Below are 17,927 nucleotides of genomic sequence, written 5' to 3'. Positions count from 1 at the left end.
ACTCGGTAAACTTTATAGGTGCTGATAAATTGAAATAAGATTGTTTAGAATTACTACATGCTGATTAATTGTTGCAGAGTATTTTTTTTCAATACTAATGCCAATATTATTAACAATATTTTAAGTGTCTTAAGAAATTTTCTGCAACTATACAATTACTTTCAAGTAAAATTCCAGCCAGAAAAACAAATTGATTTAAAAAAAAAAAAAAAATTACCTTGGATGAAAGAGTTTCCACATTTTAAATATAAATACTAAAAGGAGGGGAAGGAAACTGAGCTTTGGCAGCTACTTGAGGTATCATCAGTGGGAGGTATACTTATGAAGATACTAAGAAGAATAAATCAATGAAGTCATATTTTTCACATACAAGTAGTGAAATTTAAAATATGACTCTGGGTTAGCAATAGCTGTGAGGAGTTTTTTTCACTTGCTTATAATGTATATACAAGTAGAATAATTGTGACGATACTTGATGTGTGCATGCTTTGTTTATGCTTCCATTAAAGCAAGAATATAATTTTTTTGTCTAGTATAATGTACTTTGTAGCCAAGCAAAGAAATTTTCTACAACTATATGCAATTGTGTTGCTGGTTTCTCACCTCATTGAACAATTGGTACTAAAGTTATTTATTAACTCTCAACTAGTTTTGTGAAATTTCTGTTTCACACCATCAGAATATAAAAGATGAATAAAATTTTAAAAAATGTATTATTTTGTATCAGTAGGTTTCCTGTAAACAAAGTAATGTTGCTCTGCTCAGATACCTCTACAAGCATATCCAACATTGGTCAAGACCTGTTGAATTCAGTGTCAAAAGTGAATTTTGTCCAAGGATGAATATTATTAAGATAAGAGATAAATTTTAATGTAGCAAGGTTATGTGATGAGGCATTTATACATATCTTAACCACACTTTGGGTCATTCTCCATTGCCGTAATTTTTTTTTCCTTGTCTTGTTTCTCACACCATTCTGGAACAACCTTGTTAGAAGTGGAGAAAGGAAAGTACTCGTTGCCAATCATTCTTTCTATTAAAACAAAATTCTTGGGCAAGAAGACAGACACCCCCATGAGCAAATAGCATTGTGCCATGTAATGAGTTACATGTTTGTAGATGAGAACATAAATTATACACAAGAAATTACTTTTTTTTTTCCTCTACCAAGAATAAGCATAGTCCATGTGAAGTATTTTAATGACTAGGTTACTTGAATAACTTCTTTGTTTGCCCAGTATCAGCTCAAAATGCACAGCACACTTCTTTTCAGGCATGTGTATTGCTTTGCATTATAGGAAGATTGGAAAATATAAGTATTCATTTCCAGTACAAAAAAAATTGAATCCAAGAGAATGCAAGAATTATAGAACTTCTTCTTCTGCAGCTTCTCCCACTTAAGTCGGGTCACTGTTGATGATGAGTCTCCTCCACATCCTCCTGTCTTGGGCTGTCACCACAACCAAGTTCTTCATAAAAAAACTATTGCACCTTAATTTTGGAAGCAACTGAAGTTCTGTTGGAGGTAATCAGAAAAAAGACTAATCATATGCAAATAGAGAAATGCCAAAACTAGCAAGAGCTGGAGATCATGTAGTGAATGTGAGGTGGATTATTGAAACAATAAGGGAATTTCAAAAAATGAAGTATTTGTCTTATAAGAATATGTGTGACTGTCGAATATCGTGAGAATATGCTTAAGCATCTATTTTATTTGTCATCACATTTTTCTGTATGATAAACTTCAGTAAAAATATTTTTTGAAAATATGGACAGGATTCACATGGAAAAATCATTTTAGCAGTCAATGTTGCTGTTATATTTATAGTGATATGTTGAGAATGGCCAGGAAGTAAGATTAGAAGGGAGAAAAATAATTTGTATGCATTTGATACAAACTTCATGGCATTAACTAAGAAAGTTTGGGACTAAGAAAATGAACTGATCTGGTTCATTTAAATATCAGAAAAACAAAGATGGTGGCTTCTTGAAAAATGGATAGACCATGAAATTTAATTCTTAATTGCATTTTAGTGGTGATGTATTATTATTATCTGACACCTCCGTCCAAGGACTCATCGAGGTAGGGCACCTGCTCTACATCTCCATCGTTCAATCACTTGCTGGCTGCAACTACACCAACGCCATCTACCGCCAACCATCAATGGTATTTCCATAGGCAATCGCAAATATCCATGCCCACAGCAGGATTCAAGCCTGCAGCCTTTTGGCTGGAGAGCAGATACGCTATCCACTCACCCAACCAGGCTGGCAAAAAGGTTCCCCTAGTTGGCGACTAGAATGGAATTCGCGATTTACCGCATGGAAGACATGCCACCTGCATTGAGCTACATAGGCGTTCTAATGTATGGATGTGAAATGGATAATTACAAAGAAAAACAAAGTAAATTGATTCATTTGAATTATCAATGTGGTGGAGACTGCTATCAAACCATGGACAGCAAGTATGGCTAGCGAGGATTTTAAAGAAAATATTGCATAATGCTCCTTGGAAGCATTGATTGCTTGTTGTGTAAGCACATGAATCTTTTGATATAAGCAACTTAGGTTAGAGTATGCTGAGATAAGGATCAGAAAAGCTAGATTTTCCTTAATTATTGAATTAAGTATCTCATCATTATTATGAGACCTCCAGGGAGTCAAGAACTTATGGGAGGCCATGCATCACCCAAATGTCATGCCTTCTCTTAAAATCATTCATACTAGATACATGCACCACTTCAACGGGTAAATTGTTCTACTCACTCACTGCACTAAGAGAAAAATCTAGCTGTTACCCCTTAACTCAAACTTGTTTGACTTCTTTTTTTTTTTTCATATTGAATTTGTGTACCCTATTTCGCCCATTCATTATTATTATTATCCTAACACCCCATGGAGTTACTGACTTTCCTCGTCTTGGATGTTGCTTCCCCCCCCCCCCCCCCATACACAACTTGATACATCAGACAGCCAATCTCCAATCCAATGCGCTAGTCTAATATCCAATCCCATCGGCTCTAGTTTGACTATCAACCTATGCGGTAACCAATCAAAAGCCTTTGCAAATGCTAAATATAATATAAAACTGTGTATCCATCTCCCACATCCATTGTTGCTGAGTAAGTAGATTACTAAAACATGATTCTGGATCCAGCCTTTATAACACTTTAACCACAACACTTATGAAGCAGTGTCTTGCCTCCCTTCCACTCCTTTGGAACTTGACCCAAAATAAGACGTTAAATAAATATGTAAAGGCAGGTGTTAACTCTCTGGTACATTCCTTCAAGATAGATTATATATTATCAAGTCCCACAGCCTTATTAATATCTAGGTTGCTTAATTCCTCATATACCTCTTCCTTACTTCATTTCTTCTTATTCTCTGCTCTCAGACTCTCCATGATGACACTTTCATACAGATGAAAGACCTTTATCAACTGCTCATTAAATATCTCATCCTCTATAGCAGTTGTCCTTTTACTATTTTCTGCAATCATGGTCATCTTGCCATAATCATTCTTATTTTTGCTGGCTATATATCGAAAGGAAACTGCTGCTGATACTGAATTTTTGCTACTCTTACCAACTGAGTCTCCCTGTTTTCCTATTCTTGATATTCCTCATGGAATTCATTATTACCACTCCTGTTATGTTGCCTCCATAATGCCTTTTTTCTCTCTATTCCATGCTTAATCTCTTCATCTATTTCACACCTACCATATTTAACCATCTGACCTTTGGAGTACATTTAGACATTGTTTTCAGTAGATAGTTCTTGAATATCACCCAAGCAGCATTGATCTCCTTTCAACCCAACTATGTAACTCTACAGCTCTGAGCTTCTCGTGAACGCCAGCTTTGTAGTTGCACATATGCCCTTTCCCCACATGGGCTAGCAACCACCCAGGTAATCACTTCATGGTCGCTCTCACGAACTGAAGAGAAATTTGACACCTCATTTATAATACCATCCTCTGAATGAGATGATAAAATCCAAGACCCTCTTTTCTCATGTGCCCTCTGTTACATATTGCCTGAGGTAGTTGTCCCTCAAAAACTCATTTTCTTTACCTACAGTTGCTATCTTGTTGCACTGAAATTAATTTAGGTTTAGTGATGGGTTGCATGCAAGTTGAATATTCTTGTTTATGTAGCGCAATTGGATGAACGACAGGGCATTGCGCCCTTCGATTGGAATATGCCTAAGTTCGATTCTCGTCATGACGGGAGGAATCTTTATGTGGACTTTTTCAATCGAAGATGAGTTAGCCGATCTCATACGGAGGTAGCATTTTTTTTTTTCTCTGGGGGAACTAATTAAATCCCACATTGTTTCAAAACCGAATAAGAAACTCGCAGATCGGAATCAAAGAGTTTCATGTCGAATATAGTAACTATAAAAGTATCGGCGACTACTAGCGTAAGCTAAAGCACGTAGTACAAACTAGGGCAACTCGTAGCAAAGATGGGGAAAGTTCTGATCGCTATTCTTAGTATTTTCCATTATGTAAAACCCATCTCCTATGAGATGTATGATGTTATACATTATGGTGGGAGGTCACTACCCAGACCGGTTTTGATCTTTATTTAGATCTCAGTGAGTAGCTAGACCAAAAATAATACTAAGGGTATAGTGAAAAGAACTTATATACTCTGCTATACAAGTTGTCAAAAAGGTGCACCCATAAATTATTTAAATTAAGGGGATATTAAATCCCACATTGTTTCAAAACCGAATAAGAAACTCGCAGATCGGAATCAAAGAGGTTCATGCCGAATATAATTAAAATCATTCGTAATGATCACCCTTTCCCCCTTTGTTTGTTCATTTCCTGGTCGCTATCCTCCACATTACCAGGTCTATAGCAACATCCAACAAAGTATTTCGTTCTATTTATCTATCTCACACCATACTTCCTCAAAACTATTACCGCTATTTCCTCTCGCATCTCTACCTTGTATGGACATAACCCTTTTTCTATCATCAGTAGCACTCTACCTCCCATTTTTACCTTTTCTTTCTTCACCAAGCTTTATATCTTAAGCAAATACATCATACCCTTCCCTCTATTTCTTTTGGGATGTCATCATTATCCAACCATGTCTCACTTATTCTAACAATTTTTGAGTGAACAAACTCAATCAGTGCAGGCATTTCATTTCCCTTGTTTCTGATACTTCTAGCATTACTGTCCCATGCTTTCACATCACTTATTGCTCAGATTGATTCTCTGCACTCATTACTCTACCTTCTAGCATCATTCCACAACAGAACTATTCCAATGCACTCCATCAACAGTTCAATTCTTTGTTCAAACTAATTCCACACGTTAACAAACTGCACTCCTTTCTCTTCACATATTTCTGCTAACATATTCATAATTCTTGCTGCGTAATTCATATCATACGTAACTCGTTTCTTTTCTCTTATTTATCCTCTCTACAGTATCTGTGGCATCTTCCCACACATACATATTACAATCTATACCATTTTTAGAAATCCACGCTGTTTAATTTATTTGTTTTCCATGCAGACCTATACAACCTTTCACTGCCATGTTGTATCAATGTGCTAACAAAAACAGAATTTATGATAATATCGCCTAAGAAATTTCTCCAAACACTGCTTTTCACATTGAAATATCGACACACATTTAAATATAAAATTTACTTATCTTGCTGCAGCCCACACAGCGATTGCTGTTTTAACTTGTGCCACCTAGCATAAGTCCATATAGTAAGAGTGATAGAGCAACATGGGGATCTGTGGGAGAGTTAAATTTAATTCTGTATTGGCATTAAGGTTGTTTTTTGTGTAGCATGCTGCTTTTTTCCTCTTTGTTTATAAATGTTTACCAATGTTTTGCTGTTAATTTCTAATTCATTAAGAGCTTGCTAACTGTTGTTGCTCTACTTTTTTGGGATGGGAATATTTAGTTTGTGTTGGGTGGTGGTAAAAGTATATTAATCCGTTGGACATACACTATGTATTGTATACATTTTCTTCAGTTAGCAAGCTCTTAAGAATGAATTGCAAATAATCTGCAATTCTTTATAAACAGTCGCTTCATTAAATATAAATAAATTCTAACCAAAATGACACCTTAAAATATAAAGAAAAGATACCTGTGATTAATCCTGTAAATACCTCTCAACACTTTAAATGTCTCATGTTATCCCTTTGTCTTCTATCCACCAAATTCATAGTTTGCATACAATTTCTGTCCTCAACTAGCATTCTAGAATCCTGATATCATTTTTATTATCTGCCTCTGTACCTTCTCCAAGGTTAGCTTCTACTCTTCTAATCCTAATTATTGGATCTGAACAGAATAATCCTGATTAGGCTTGACCAGTGCATTATGGAGGAGTTGCTATCTTAGGTGGTAGCCATTCACCTCAGTGGGATTTCTGAGTTAGCACAGATTGAATTTGATAATATCATATTGCAGTTGCCTCATTAAAGTCATCTATACATCTTATAGATGACTTTAATGAGCACGGTACTCTGGAATGGTGCCTACAAGAATGCGTGGGATATGTGAAAAATTCATGAATTCTGTTTTAAATTAGATAATTTTATATTTTTATCGTTATGTTTTACCTCATATGGAAACCCTGCTCTAGAGACCAAACATAAAACTTTTTTTAAGCCACTTCATGTTTCACCTGACAGTGAAATTCATCTGCCATCTAACGACAGTCACAAACATCCATGACTGGATTTGAACCCACAGCTTGTTGGTTGGAGAGCAGATATGCTAACCACTCAGGCAACCAGGCTGCATATGTAAGTAACACTGAAGATATAATAAGAGCTCTATCATCAGCATTGCCAGGTCTTTGTCTAGACAACCACTCCTTTCTATGCATATATTCTAGGTGAAATATTATTTACAATCTTGTCACAAATGTTTGTCATCACTTGCATTTATGTGGACTGAAAACAAAAAAAAAAACTAAAAATTTTACATCCATTACCATCAAATTCTTGATATGTACCCTCAGGGGTGTCCAGAATATTATGATAGTACTACATGTAAAGGTTATATCATTGCTAACTTTGTATTGACAATTTTCCTCCAAATTAATGAGACATGAGAAGATGAGAATTGGTCATTGTGTCAGAAGCTCTGGTCGGTTTGCTGCATTCTTTAAAAAGGTGTGTGTGGTGGTCTCCTCCCAGTTATCCAGCTTTGACTCTAAGGAAAATTTTGTTTTCAGTCCATCACCGTTTTTTTTTTTTTTTTTTTTTTTTTTTCAAAAAAAAAAAAGTAAAACTTAGTAAAAATATTTCAGTTATTAAATGTATTTTTTCATTATATCAATCCAATAGACACATACTGTATAAACAAAAAATTTAAATTTTCAGTTTCAATAATAAAAAAAAGTTTAGTAAGAAGAAAGTTTATCTTGGTATTTGGGGTATCACTTGCTCCTGGAAACTTACATACTTCGACAAACTGGAAGAACAGCAAATAGTTATTTAGGAGAACAGAAACTGTTCATCATCTGCACTATTAGATTTCTTGGATTGCAGACCAATACAGATCACTAGATTCAATAGGGGGAAATACCTCCCTCTTGTAAGAAGAAAAAACAGATTATATACCAAGCATGTGCATTGCAAGCACACTAGCATTATAACAATCTGAACCTAAACAAATTTGGCTGCATCATATTATAAAAATCTGGTTGAAAATTATTTTGAGAGCTTCAGCAACATTCCATCATTGCACCCATAAAGAGCTCAAGTTGGACTGTAGGAGCCTGTCTTTTACATTTGGTCTGTTTGCCTTCATGCTAGTGTGCTTGCAATGCACATGCTTGGTATATTTCTTTGTGCTCATGAATATGACTAGGTTACCAAGGTGGAGGATTGGGTTATTAGTCTAATTAGTTAAATAGAACAAAACAGCACCATATTGTGTTCATTATATGCAACCATATCACATTTGAAGATTACCTGAGGAGGAAAATTGTTTTGCTGTGTATGCTAAATTTTTTTTAAAATTTCAAGCTGCATACAATTCATCTCAGCTTTTTTAATAATGTTACACACATCAAAGATCAGAAGACTTACAACAGTGCCATGAGTGGGGTAAATGATTGGTAAAGGAGAAAGAAGTAATCTACTAATATGTTCATTTTAAAGTGCTGTGATTGCACTTGTTGGCTTTAAAAAAAAAGTATGGGGGGGTATTCCAAAGAACTGATGTGCATGGGATGAAGGAAGATGAGAAGTTTGTTTGGTACGTTTGGAGTTGGACAATATATGGAGGTTGATCATTGCCTGCTCGAGTTCTTGCAAGTAGAAAAAAAGGTGCAGAAATGGTAATGATTTGATGAAGTTCAGTTGTGAAAATACCTATAGAAAAGGCATTGTGGAGAGAGAGAGAGAGAACCTGTGGGATAGTAACTGAAGGGAGTCCGTTAAGAGAAGAATCGCATGTTAAATGGGTTGCCCCCATCATTATTTCAAGAATTCTTAGGGAGGTACCACAATATTTAAGGTTGGTTGGAGTTAAGCAGAAGAGAAGCAGTGCTTTGAACAAAATTAAAAAAAACATGTTTTTTCGAGGCTAAAAATTGCTCTTGTGATATATATATGTTAGAATAAGCCAGATGTGGTGGTTAGCTCAAGAAGAGAGAAAGTAATTATTTACAAGCTGACATTTTACTAGCTCAAGTTAGCATTATCACGAAGGTTCAACGCGCTCTTGCACTTTTCTCCTAATTGACGAATGTGTGCTAGAAATGCAAGTTTTCTGTCAAAAATGGGTCCCAAGAACTTGGCTTCTGTAGCTACTGGAATAATAGTGCATCCCATTCTTAATTCAGGATCTGGGTGAAGAGTGCGTTTTAGACAGAAGTGTACCCAGATACTTTTTTCCTGTTGAAAACCTAAACCCATTACTAAGAGACCACAGAAAGACGATCAATTGCTTGCTGAAGTTGTCTTTCAATTACCCTCATGTTACGGGAGTGGCAGTAAATTGTGAAGTCATCAACATATAGAGCATTGTCTACAGTGGAAGGAAGCTGTTCAGTGACTGAGTTAATTCTAATAGCAAAAAGTGTCACACTTAAGACAGCCTTGGGGAATACCCTGTACAGTGACTTCAAACAAGGACAACCATATGCATGGAGAGCAATGGTTGTATTCTTAAGAGTAATTTCTGTTATTTGACAGTAAGGTAATGCATCAAAATCTACACACAATCATGCCATCAGTTGTGTTGCAGTTAACCTAGTTTGTAGAACTTGTGCCACTTCCAGAAACAGTCGCAGAGTTAAACTTTGATTTGTGAAGTAGTCAGGCTTTCTTCCATGAAATGGTTTTCCTTACTGGACTTTTTATTATAACCAAGATGGTCCATCTTGTCTTTCAAAAATGCTGAGTTTCATGCTGCTATAGAAATCTGGGAAGGACAGGATCATGGTAATCCTTGATTTGTCTCAGGAATGTGAAAACATTGTTCAGAAGTTTGCATACTGTTCTCATGTTATGTTTAATTGTGTATGCATAGTCGAGTGTTCTTTTTAAAGAGTTTGGCAAGTGTTTTGGTTGGAATGGTGTAAGTAGAGCCTATTATTCCAGATGTTTAACCTGAGGAGGAAATTTGTTTTGCTGTGTAGGCTAAATTTTTTTTGAAAATTTCAAGTTTCTGGGCTGGATTGTGATGTGAAGTGGTAGGTATCTGCCTGTTTGGTGGGGAAGGTGCTTATGCTATAATGATAATAAAAATATAATGAATAACCTAGGCACCAGCCTGGTTGGCTGAGTGGTTAGCATATCCACTCTTCAATCAACAGGTTGTGGGTTCGAATCCTGATATGGGCATGGATGTTTGCGATTGATTGTCTTTAGGTGAAAGATGAATTTCATCACCTGGTTTGAGAGCACTGCCTCACTTATTGGAGGTTTGAAGTGGCTTGAAAAAGTTCTCTTTGGTCTCTAGAGATTTTTTGGACTGTGTAATAATAATGGATCGGGTGATTCTTATCCCTCCCATATTATGAATGTACTGTATGCTTACAAAAACTTGTAAGCATACAGTTAAAAAGCCAGGGACGTATATTATTTTGGAAATGTATAAAGAGAAAGAGCCAGTCTGTGGGTCATGCAGCCAAATGGCAGTAACATCATCTATATACCTCAGACATTAAAAAGATTCCATGCATGAGTTAGAAATGGAAATGAAAGACTGGATAGCTAGCCTTCTTGGATAATTTTATAAAGCAAGCACAGGTAGATTCCTCACGTGTTGTCTACTGTAGAACCATACGTATTTATGGAGAGAATTGCCAGGATTCTCTCTTTCCCAGGTGGCTATAGAATCCCCTGCCAGTGTGGACCTCGGAATTTTGGACATGCAGGATGGATAACCAGAATGCAGACTAATTCATCATGTTTCCTGGAAGAAGACCATTTCATTAGATAAAAGAAACCCCATCTGTTTTACAAATCCCAGTTTAAATCAGATGCTGTTCCGGAAAGCAGCACAGGTTCTGCAGATTTTGGTGCACCACCTTATCTTCCTGTCAGCATTAATAACAGAAGATTGCACTTCATGCACGTATGCGATGACTGGCCTTGTTCTTTGTATTTAGATTCTTCTTCATTGAGTGTATATCGTTAAAGTGCCTCTTCAGCTAGTAAAACATCGACTTGTAAACAATTAATTTCAGTTAGTAAATTATTTATTTTTTGCATTCCAGTTTTATGTAGTGGTTATGGAAGACCTTGAGGCATCTGGTTATCCATCCTGCATCATTGAGTACTACAGGATTTCTTGTATGGAGAGTACTATCATAAACAAAACTATGAATAGTGTTGGAAGTCAGAAAGAAAAGTTCTAAAGGAAGAACGTGTAAGAGAGAGTACAGAGCCCCTGGAGTACTCTAGCATTGATAAAGAAATCTGAGATGAAGCCATCCATCGTGACATGCAACAAACAACCAGGGGTGGGGGGTTAGCAAACCAATCACAAAGCACGATGAGGGTAACATAAGATGGTGGCATGGTCAAATGTGAAATATTTAGAGCGACAATATGAAGTTTCTCTAAATCTTTCCATGGAGATTTGCAACAGATCTCACTCAGTGAGGTCTGTTGTAGATGAGAATAGAAATCCATATTGGTGGTCACTAATTAATTGATGGATCTCTGGGAAGTGAAGAAGCTTCTTGTTCATGACCTTCCACATACCTTTTTAAGTGTACCAAAGTGAGAGAAATCAGATGATAGTTTGATTGCTGGCTTTTATCTCCCTTAACATGAATAAAAAATTTTTCTATGCTGTTGAATAGATTCTAAATGAATATGACAGCTTATATAAGTGATACAGGATGGGTGTGAATTCCAGACTAGGAGCTTTATTGTTGACTAATTTTGATGGTAATATATCAGAACACAGAAATTACCATCGAAATTAGTCAGCATGTATGACAAACACAATCCTTTCTACACATAGGAGCTTTTTAGTATAAGATTAATTTGGATTTTCCTGATGTCCTTCTAGCAGAAAATTAAAGGAGGCATATGCATTTGGCAGTTTGTGGTATTGCATTGGTCATCTAAACAAGAGTTGGAGGAAGATACTGATGTCAGGAGGTTTGTCTTATCCTTAGGTGTAGTTACCATGGTACTGTCAGAGATGAGGAAACAAGGAAGGGCGAAATTACGTCTGACAGCCTTAGCAAAAGATCAGAAGATGAGCAGAAAAGAATGCCTGTTTTTTAGATGCATTGATTTTGATGTGTTTGTGCCAAGAGAGGTTGGAAATAAATGTCAGGCCAAGAAAAGTTATCCTGTCTGATGTGTGTATTACTGGGGATGAGGGAAGGCGAGCTGAGATCCTTTTTATGAGAGAAAAGGTGGGACTGCATTTTGGTGCATTGAAGGTAACTAGGTTATCCTTGCCCCCACTGGCAGGTGGTATGGAGATCAGTGTTTAAGGCACTGGTTGCAGATGATCTCGATGTAATGGATATCTGAGAGCTACATGGTTTGCCAAAGGAGTAGGATGAGTGGAGAGTGCTATTGTTGGCAGTGTTATGGATAGGATTTGCAGTAATTGAAAGTAGCTTAGCTCATTTTTGTATAAGAGAAAGAAGGTAGGTGAGAGAATGGAGCACTCAGGTACTCCCACGTTGGTGGCAAAGCTCGAAGAAAGGGCGCTATCCATCATGACACATAGTGAATGACTAGAGACAGAGAAAACTAGCTATCCAGTTACAGAGCGTGGCAGGTAAACCAAACAAAGGTGGTTCACAAAGCATGCCTTGATGCCAAACATGATGGGAAGCCTTCGAAATGTCAGGGGCAGCAGCACGCAATTCCCCGAACCTTCCCATGGCATGTGTCCAGGTTTTTTTTTTTTTTTTTTTTCCTGTGTGGGAGCCCCCTCCCGGTTCCTCGCCCACCCCTTAGGACTGGTTGAGCCTTCCTAATGAGGGATTAAGTAGTATATCCTATGACTGTAGCCTGTTTGTGGGATGAAAAACCCCAGATAAAAAGGGGGGGGGGACTCTGCTGTCCGTGCCCAAGACCAGCTAACTTGTAACAGGAATCAAACTTAGGACACTCCTTCCCCAGGCATATGGTTGTAAAGTGCATAGCCAGCAGGCTAACAGTGTGGACTGTGGTTGAGTGATGTAAGCTAAAATATCAGCCATGGATCTGGATTGCAGAATCCATACTGGTGGTCACTGGTGAACTTTTAGGTAGTGAAGAATTTGACCATGAATAACTTTCTCCGTTATTTTGGGGAGGATTGGGGTAATGGCAACTGATCAGTAGTTGGATAGTAGGCTTTTGTCTTCTCTTTTTTCAATGGGTTGGATATATGTTAGTTTCCATGAGAATGGATAGGTTCCAGCTGAATATAGATGATTAAAGAGACTATAGAGGACAAGTGTTTAGCTCTGGAGCACAAGTACAATAGGAGTGATGCCATCAGGACCAGATGACTTTGTAGTGTTCAGGTTATAAATATTCTTCTTTTGTCTTTCTGTCGAAAGGAGAGATGTGGTGCTGAGTTGCTGGTCTGGAAGGAGGTGATTTGCCGTCATTATTTATGCAGGAATTAGAGGAAAAGTCATGCTAGGTCAGCTTTTTTTTTTTCTCCTCCATGCTGTAACAGTGCTGCCATCCAGATGAGAGAGAGAGGGGTGGGTGGGAGTAACTTCTACAATGTATCTGGAAGGATAATTAATTAAAAGATCAAGAGTATTGGGAGTGTGTATGGGGGGGGGGGGGGATATCTGGAATTCGGATGGGTAGCTGCACTATCTGCATAGCAAAAGCTTTTCATGACGTCTGTCTTGATCTATAGTGTTGGAGTTGTGAATATTTAGGATGGCTTCGCTGTTTGCATGGTTGGAAAGGAGAGGAGGGTGAAACTGTCTTTGTGGTTTTCCGAGTTTGAGGACTGGTAAATGGAGTAAATGGTAAACCTTCAGTCAGAGAAGGTCAAAAGCAGGGGATTTTAAATTTGTCATTCTTTGGCAGGTAATTTTAGAGCATACAAAGGCACAAGTACCTCCTTTGTGGCAAAATGAATCATTAAGAGGATCATTTGGGCATAAGTGGGTGTGGAATTTTTTTTGTTTGGCAGGGATCCTGGTAAATTCGAAATGTTGTATTTGGAAGAATTGGTTATTGAGAGAGATTTATTATGTTCACAGTGCTGCCATCATTGTTGTTTATCTGTCTCAAAAGATCAAGGTAAGAGTGGGGGTGAGGTAGACTCATAAATATGCCACCCACATAGAGAGTGACTAGTCTCTTTGACAATGCCTTCCACATACTACTTCTCAAACTTTCACTAGGTGATGTGGCAGTTGGATTATGCGCCAGTTGATCAGAAAGCCTCCTGACTGGTTCAGCCTAGATACTATCTGGCACCCAACCTGCATTACCATTTTAGCTGCTGTACCCTTGAGATGGAGGCAGGTGTGGGTTTCTAAGTATGTTAGGCATGCCCTTGAAGGGTATTATTCACACTGCATGGAGAAGGAGGTGGGGGTGTGGAGGCCAAACATAACACTTGCTACTATAGGCCCTCGATGAGCAGTGTGATGGTGAATGTCAACCACCATCTAGTTGGGATTTTATCCAACTAAGAAGACATCCTTTTGCTACAGGAATGCTCACTGCAAATGCCAGCGCCTGTTTTGTGGAAACAGGCTGTGTATTGTGCATCTCTGCCCATTAGTGACCCCAATGCCACTTGTTTTACCCCATATTCTTTACTGTGTAAGACTGAGTATACTGCTTCTTTCATCACTACTACCTTGTCTTTCTCCTTACCTTCCACCACTTCTACGTGTCACCTGTTTATCAAACTCATCATATTATTTGCCTATGTTCTCTGCAGTAGCATTCATGCCTTCATCTGTATACTCCCTTGACTCACTTTCAGTTTTGCAACCTTTGTCACTATTGTTCACAACTACACTGTTATACTTATGTTTCTTTAAATATTTCAAGTCAATGTTCATTATTGCATGCTCTCACATTTTTGCTTTCTTGCCTGTGCTAATGAATAAGTTTTCATTTGCACTGTGAATCTTGAACCAGTCTTAGTGGCCACATTATTACATTGCGGTTTAATGGAGATTTACGTTGTGATCAGCTTGTACTTAACAGTGAGACAAAAATCCAAACATGCAAAATAAATATGTTCATTTCATGTTCGTCTCATTCAAATTATACCTAATTTATAAAACCTTATTGCATGTTTTACAAATGAAAAATGTTTATTTATTGATCGGTTTACTGTGGATATGATATTCAAATATAAAAATAAGTATAATTTTTAATGGAATTACTGGACAGTCATTTTGTTTTTATGTTTTCCTTGGATGTTATTATGTTTAACAAAATAAGCTCTTGCTTTCAGACGCAAAATATATATATATTAAATAAAGAATGGAAGGCGAAGAAGACTACACAGAAGCAAATGCAGGAGCATCGACAACATATCCAGTGCAGTGCTCTTCTCTTCGTAAAAATGGTTTTGTGATGATAAAAAATCGTGCTTGTAAAATTATGGAAATGAGTACTTCAAAAACTGGAAAACATGGACATGCCAAGGTGATAATCATTCTTCCTTAACTATAGTTAAATTCTACTTATTTTCAAATTTTATGGCTCATACATCTTAGCAAATATGTAAAGTAACAAAAGGATAATATCTATCATTCATTTATACTTAGGTAAGCAGTAGTACTTTCATTTTGAAAAATGTGTACGTTTTGAAAGTTATGAAGAATCTATGAAAATACAAACATTTGCCTTGAACCTGTATAATATTGCCTTTGATAAATACTTGTGATTTAGGATTTTTCTTGAGCACTTTTGTAACTTATTTAATTTTCAAAGACAGGCACAGAATAATGTTGATTATTATCCTTATTAATATGCTAAAAGAAAACACCCCAGGGGTGATTTTTCAGGTGCTGTCATCAAAATATATGAATTGTTTGCATTGAAATTATTGTTAATTAATGCCAGAAGCCAAGCCAGGGTAGCTATAGATGCAATATTTTGTAGGTTATGAAATATTAGAATTAAAGATATTATTTCTTAGGGAGTTTCATCTTTCTGGGAAACTAGGATAGTATTTTTTGTTACAAGAGGAAGCAAACTGCATTCTTCTGTTGTTGAGCCTGATCTAGAATTAAATAGGAGATAAGTCTCTCGTTGGATAAAGATTTAACATTGTAGATGTTCTTATTTTGTTAAACAGTTCTAAAGACTTGCACTGGATTTGTTTAGGAGTAAAACATCTGGATAAAGGAGAGGGGAGAGGGCTAAGTTTGATATAAGGTTTAATGTCACTTTCTTGCAAATTCAATAGATGATGATGATGAGTAATAGTGTGAAATTTGCATTTTGAATAATGTTCGAAACAACACTATTCTGATAAGTGGCACAAAAAAGTTCAAGAATCTCTGCACTAAATAGGTAGGTGATCTCATGCTGAAAACTAAAAAAACCTGTTGATTGGAAATAACCTTGTACACCTCATGAGTTAACACCAGCAAATGATAATTTCAATCAATTCTAGAATAGAGTCCTAGTCTTAGCTAGCTGCCATATTGTAATCAATGTTCAGCCTTTTGGAATCAGTTGCTAATTTGCTAATTCTCACAGTGCATAAATAACAACAGATGGTTTGCTATTTTCATTCTCTCCAACTAATGTGGCATGCCAGGATTTTGTTATGTTCTCTTCCTCTTGCACAACAATAATCATGATTTGACTACATTTTCCATCATTATTTTACTGATTACACTGTATTTCAGCACTGGTGTGACAAATCTAATGCTCAAAGAATGAAGAGTTTTGTCAGATCAGTGCTGAAATACATTGTGATCAGGTTTTTTTTTTTTTTTTTTTTTTTTTTTTTTTTTTTTTTTTTTTTTGCCACTGGGGGGGGGGGGGGGAGCTACTAAGAAGAGTGATGGTCTCACATTAGACAGTGAAATCCATTTGCTGCCCAAGCATGTTCACGAATACCTATTACAGTGAAATTCAACCCTACAGCCAGTTGCTTAACAGATGGAATTTGAATTTAAATTTATGCAAATGTTTGGAGAAAGTAAGTAGTCGAGTCTTACTCTAATAACCACAGTTATAGTGAACTTGCTCGCTATAGCAAATGAACCGAAATATCCTTAATTTTAATTTTTTATGGGTAGTAAGTATTATTATTAAAAAGTTGTAAGCTTATTGTTAGTACTGCAGGTGAATTAAGGATTATATGATCTAAGAACTACTGTTTTGAAACCAAATGTGCCGCTTCCTGGATACTTCCCAGTAAGCAAAGCGCTGGTCTCACATTGAGTGGCAAAAATTGTCTCTGGCCTAAAGACATTCACAAACAATGGGATTTGAATCCATGGTCTGCAATTCAGATATGCAAACAGCATATCTGAATTGCAGATATGCTGTTTGCCAGATATTCCTAACATCAATGTTCTGAAGGAAATTTACTTCAGCGAATCCTCGGCTTAGAAAAACTGTATCTCTGTGAGTATAATATAATGACTCACTATAACAATGAGCAATATTGTATTGTTAAATAGCTGTCTTTGGGGGAAGTATAAAATTTTCAGTTAACTGCCATTAATTATTTTCTTTATGAAGTACTGCCAGAAAGCAAACTGCTAATTTGAAAAGATGTGCAACAATGGAGATAAAATGTGTGCAGGATAAGCTTTACACATGTGATGGTTCTCTTTTGTTTGTATTTCTCTGAATAATGTAACTTATTCTGTTTCTTGATAGGTACATCTTGTAGGATTGGATATCTTCACAAATAAAAAATATGAAGACCTATGTCCATCAACTCATAATATCGATGTCCCAAATGTCAATCGATCTGATTTTCAGGTATGTATTTTTTCTATACACAAATGTTTCCTAGAAAACATGAATTTGATCCACCTACTCATAACTGAACATTTATTAAATGTTAAATTGATATACTAAAATAAAGAGCCAAAAGGCTTCAGTTCAGTAATGCAAAATTATATAAATCAAATGGATATTAAATCCAGCATTATTTCAAAGCCAAATGTGGAAACTATGAAAGTTGTTTTTAAAAAAAAAAAAAAAAAAAAAAGTTGACCAGAGAGCTTATGGGAATAAATACTCTTGTCGGCATTTATGAGTTGTTCTAGTGCAGACCATATGAGCTCTTGCCCAAGCGTCCATATATTTGCCTTTTATTGGTCCATTTTGATAAGGTTTCGCTGGCCTGACACCTGTTTCAAACTAGTTGGTTCTCTTCAGAGACTGGTGTTTAAGGGCCTCTCAAAAAAAAATAGGTGATACCCCGGACCACTCCCTATGAATGACTGAAAGATCATCCAAGTGAGCGTTGGTTCCATTCGGTAACAGGATCA

The 17,927-nt window shown here is 36.6% G+C and overlaps 1 protein-coding gene across 1 annotated transcript in view; it reads left to right on the top strand.

The window, feature by feature from the left end:
• Positions 1-17,927, top strand: part of LOC150105387 (eukaryotic translation initiation factor 5A-1-like) — a 36,614-nt gene that overhangs the window by 785 nt on the left and 17,902 nt on the right. Inside the window, exons 2-3 of the mRNA XM_090394127.1 lie at positions 14,915-15,108; positions 17,308-17,412. Of these exons, the coding sequence (XP_090250253.1) occupies positions 14,944-15,108; positions 17,308-17,412 (270 nt within the window). The 5' untranslated portion in view covers positions 14,915-14,943. The remainder of the gene's footprint in view (positions 1-14,914; positions 15,109-17,307; positions 17,413-17,927) is intronic.

The sequence above is a fragment of the Typopeltis vanoorti genome, chromosome 6 (assembly GCF_054136105.1).
Source record: "Typopeltis vanoorti isolate ZY-2024b chromosome 6, IOZ_Tvanoo_1.0, whole genome shotgun sequence".
Taxonomy (NCBI): Eukaryota; Metazoa; Arthropoda; class Arachnida; order Uropygi; family Thelyphonidae; genus Typopeltis; species Typopeltis vanoorti.
Note: the sequence above shows the minus strand (reverse complement) of the source record. Positions and strands in the feature narration are given on the sequence as shown.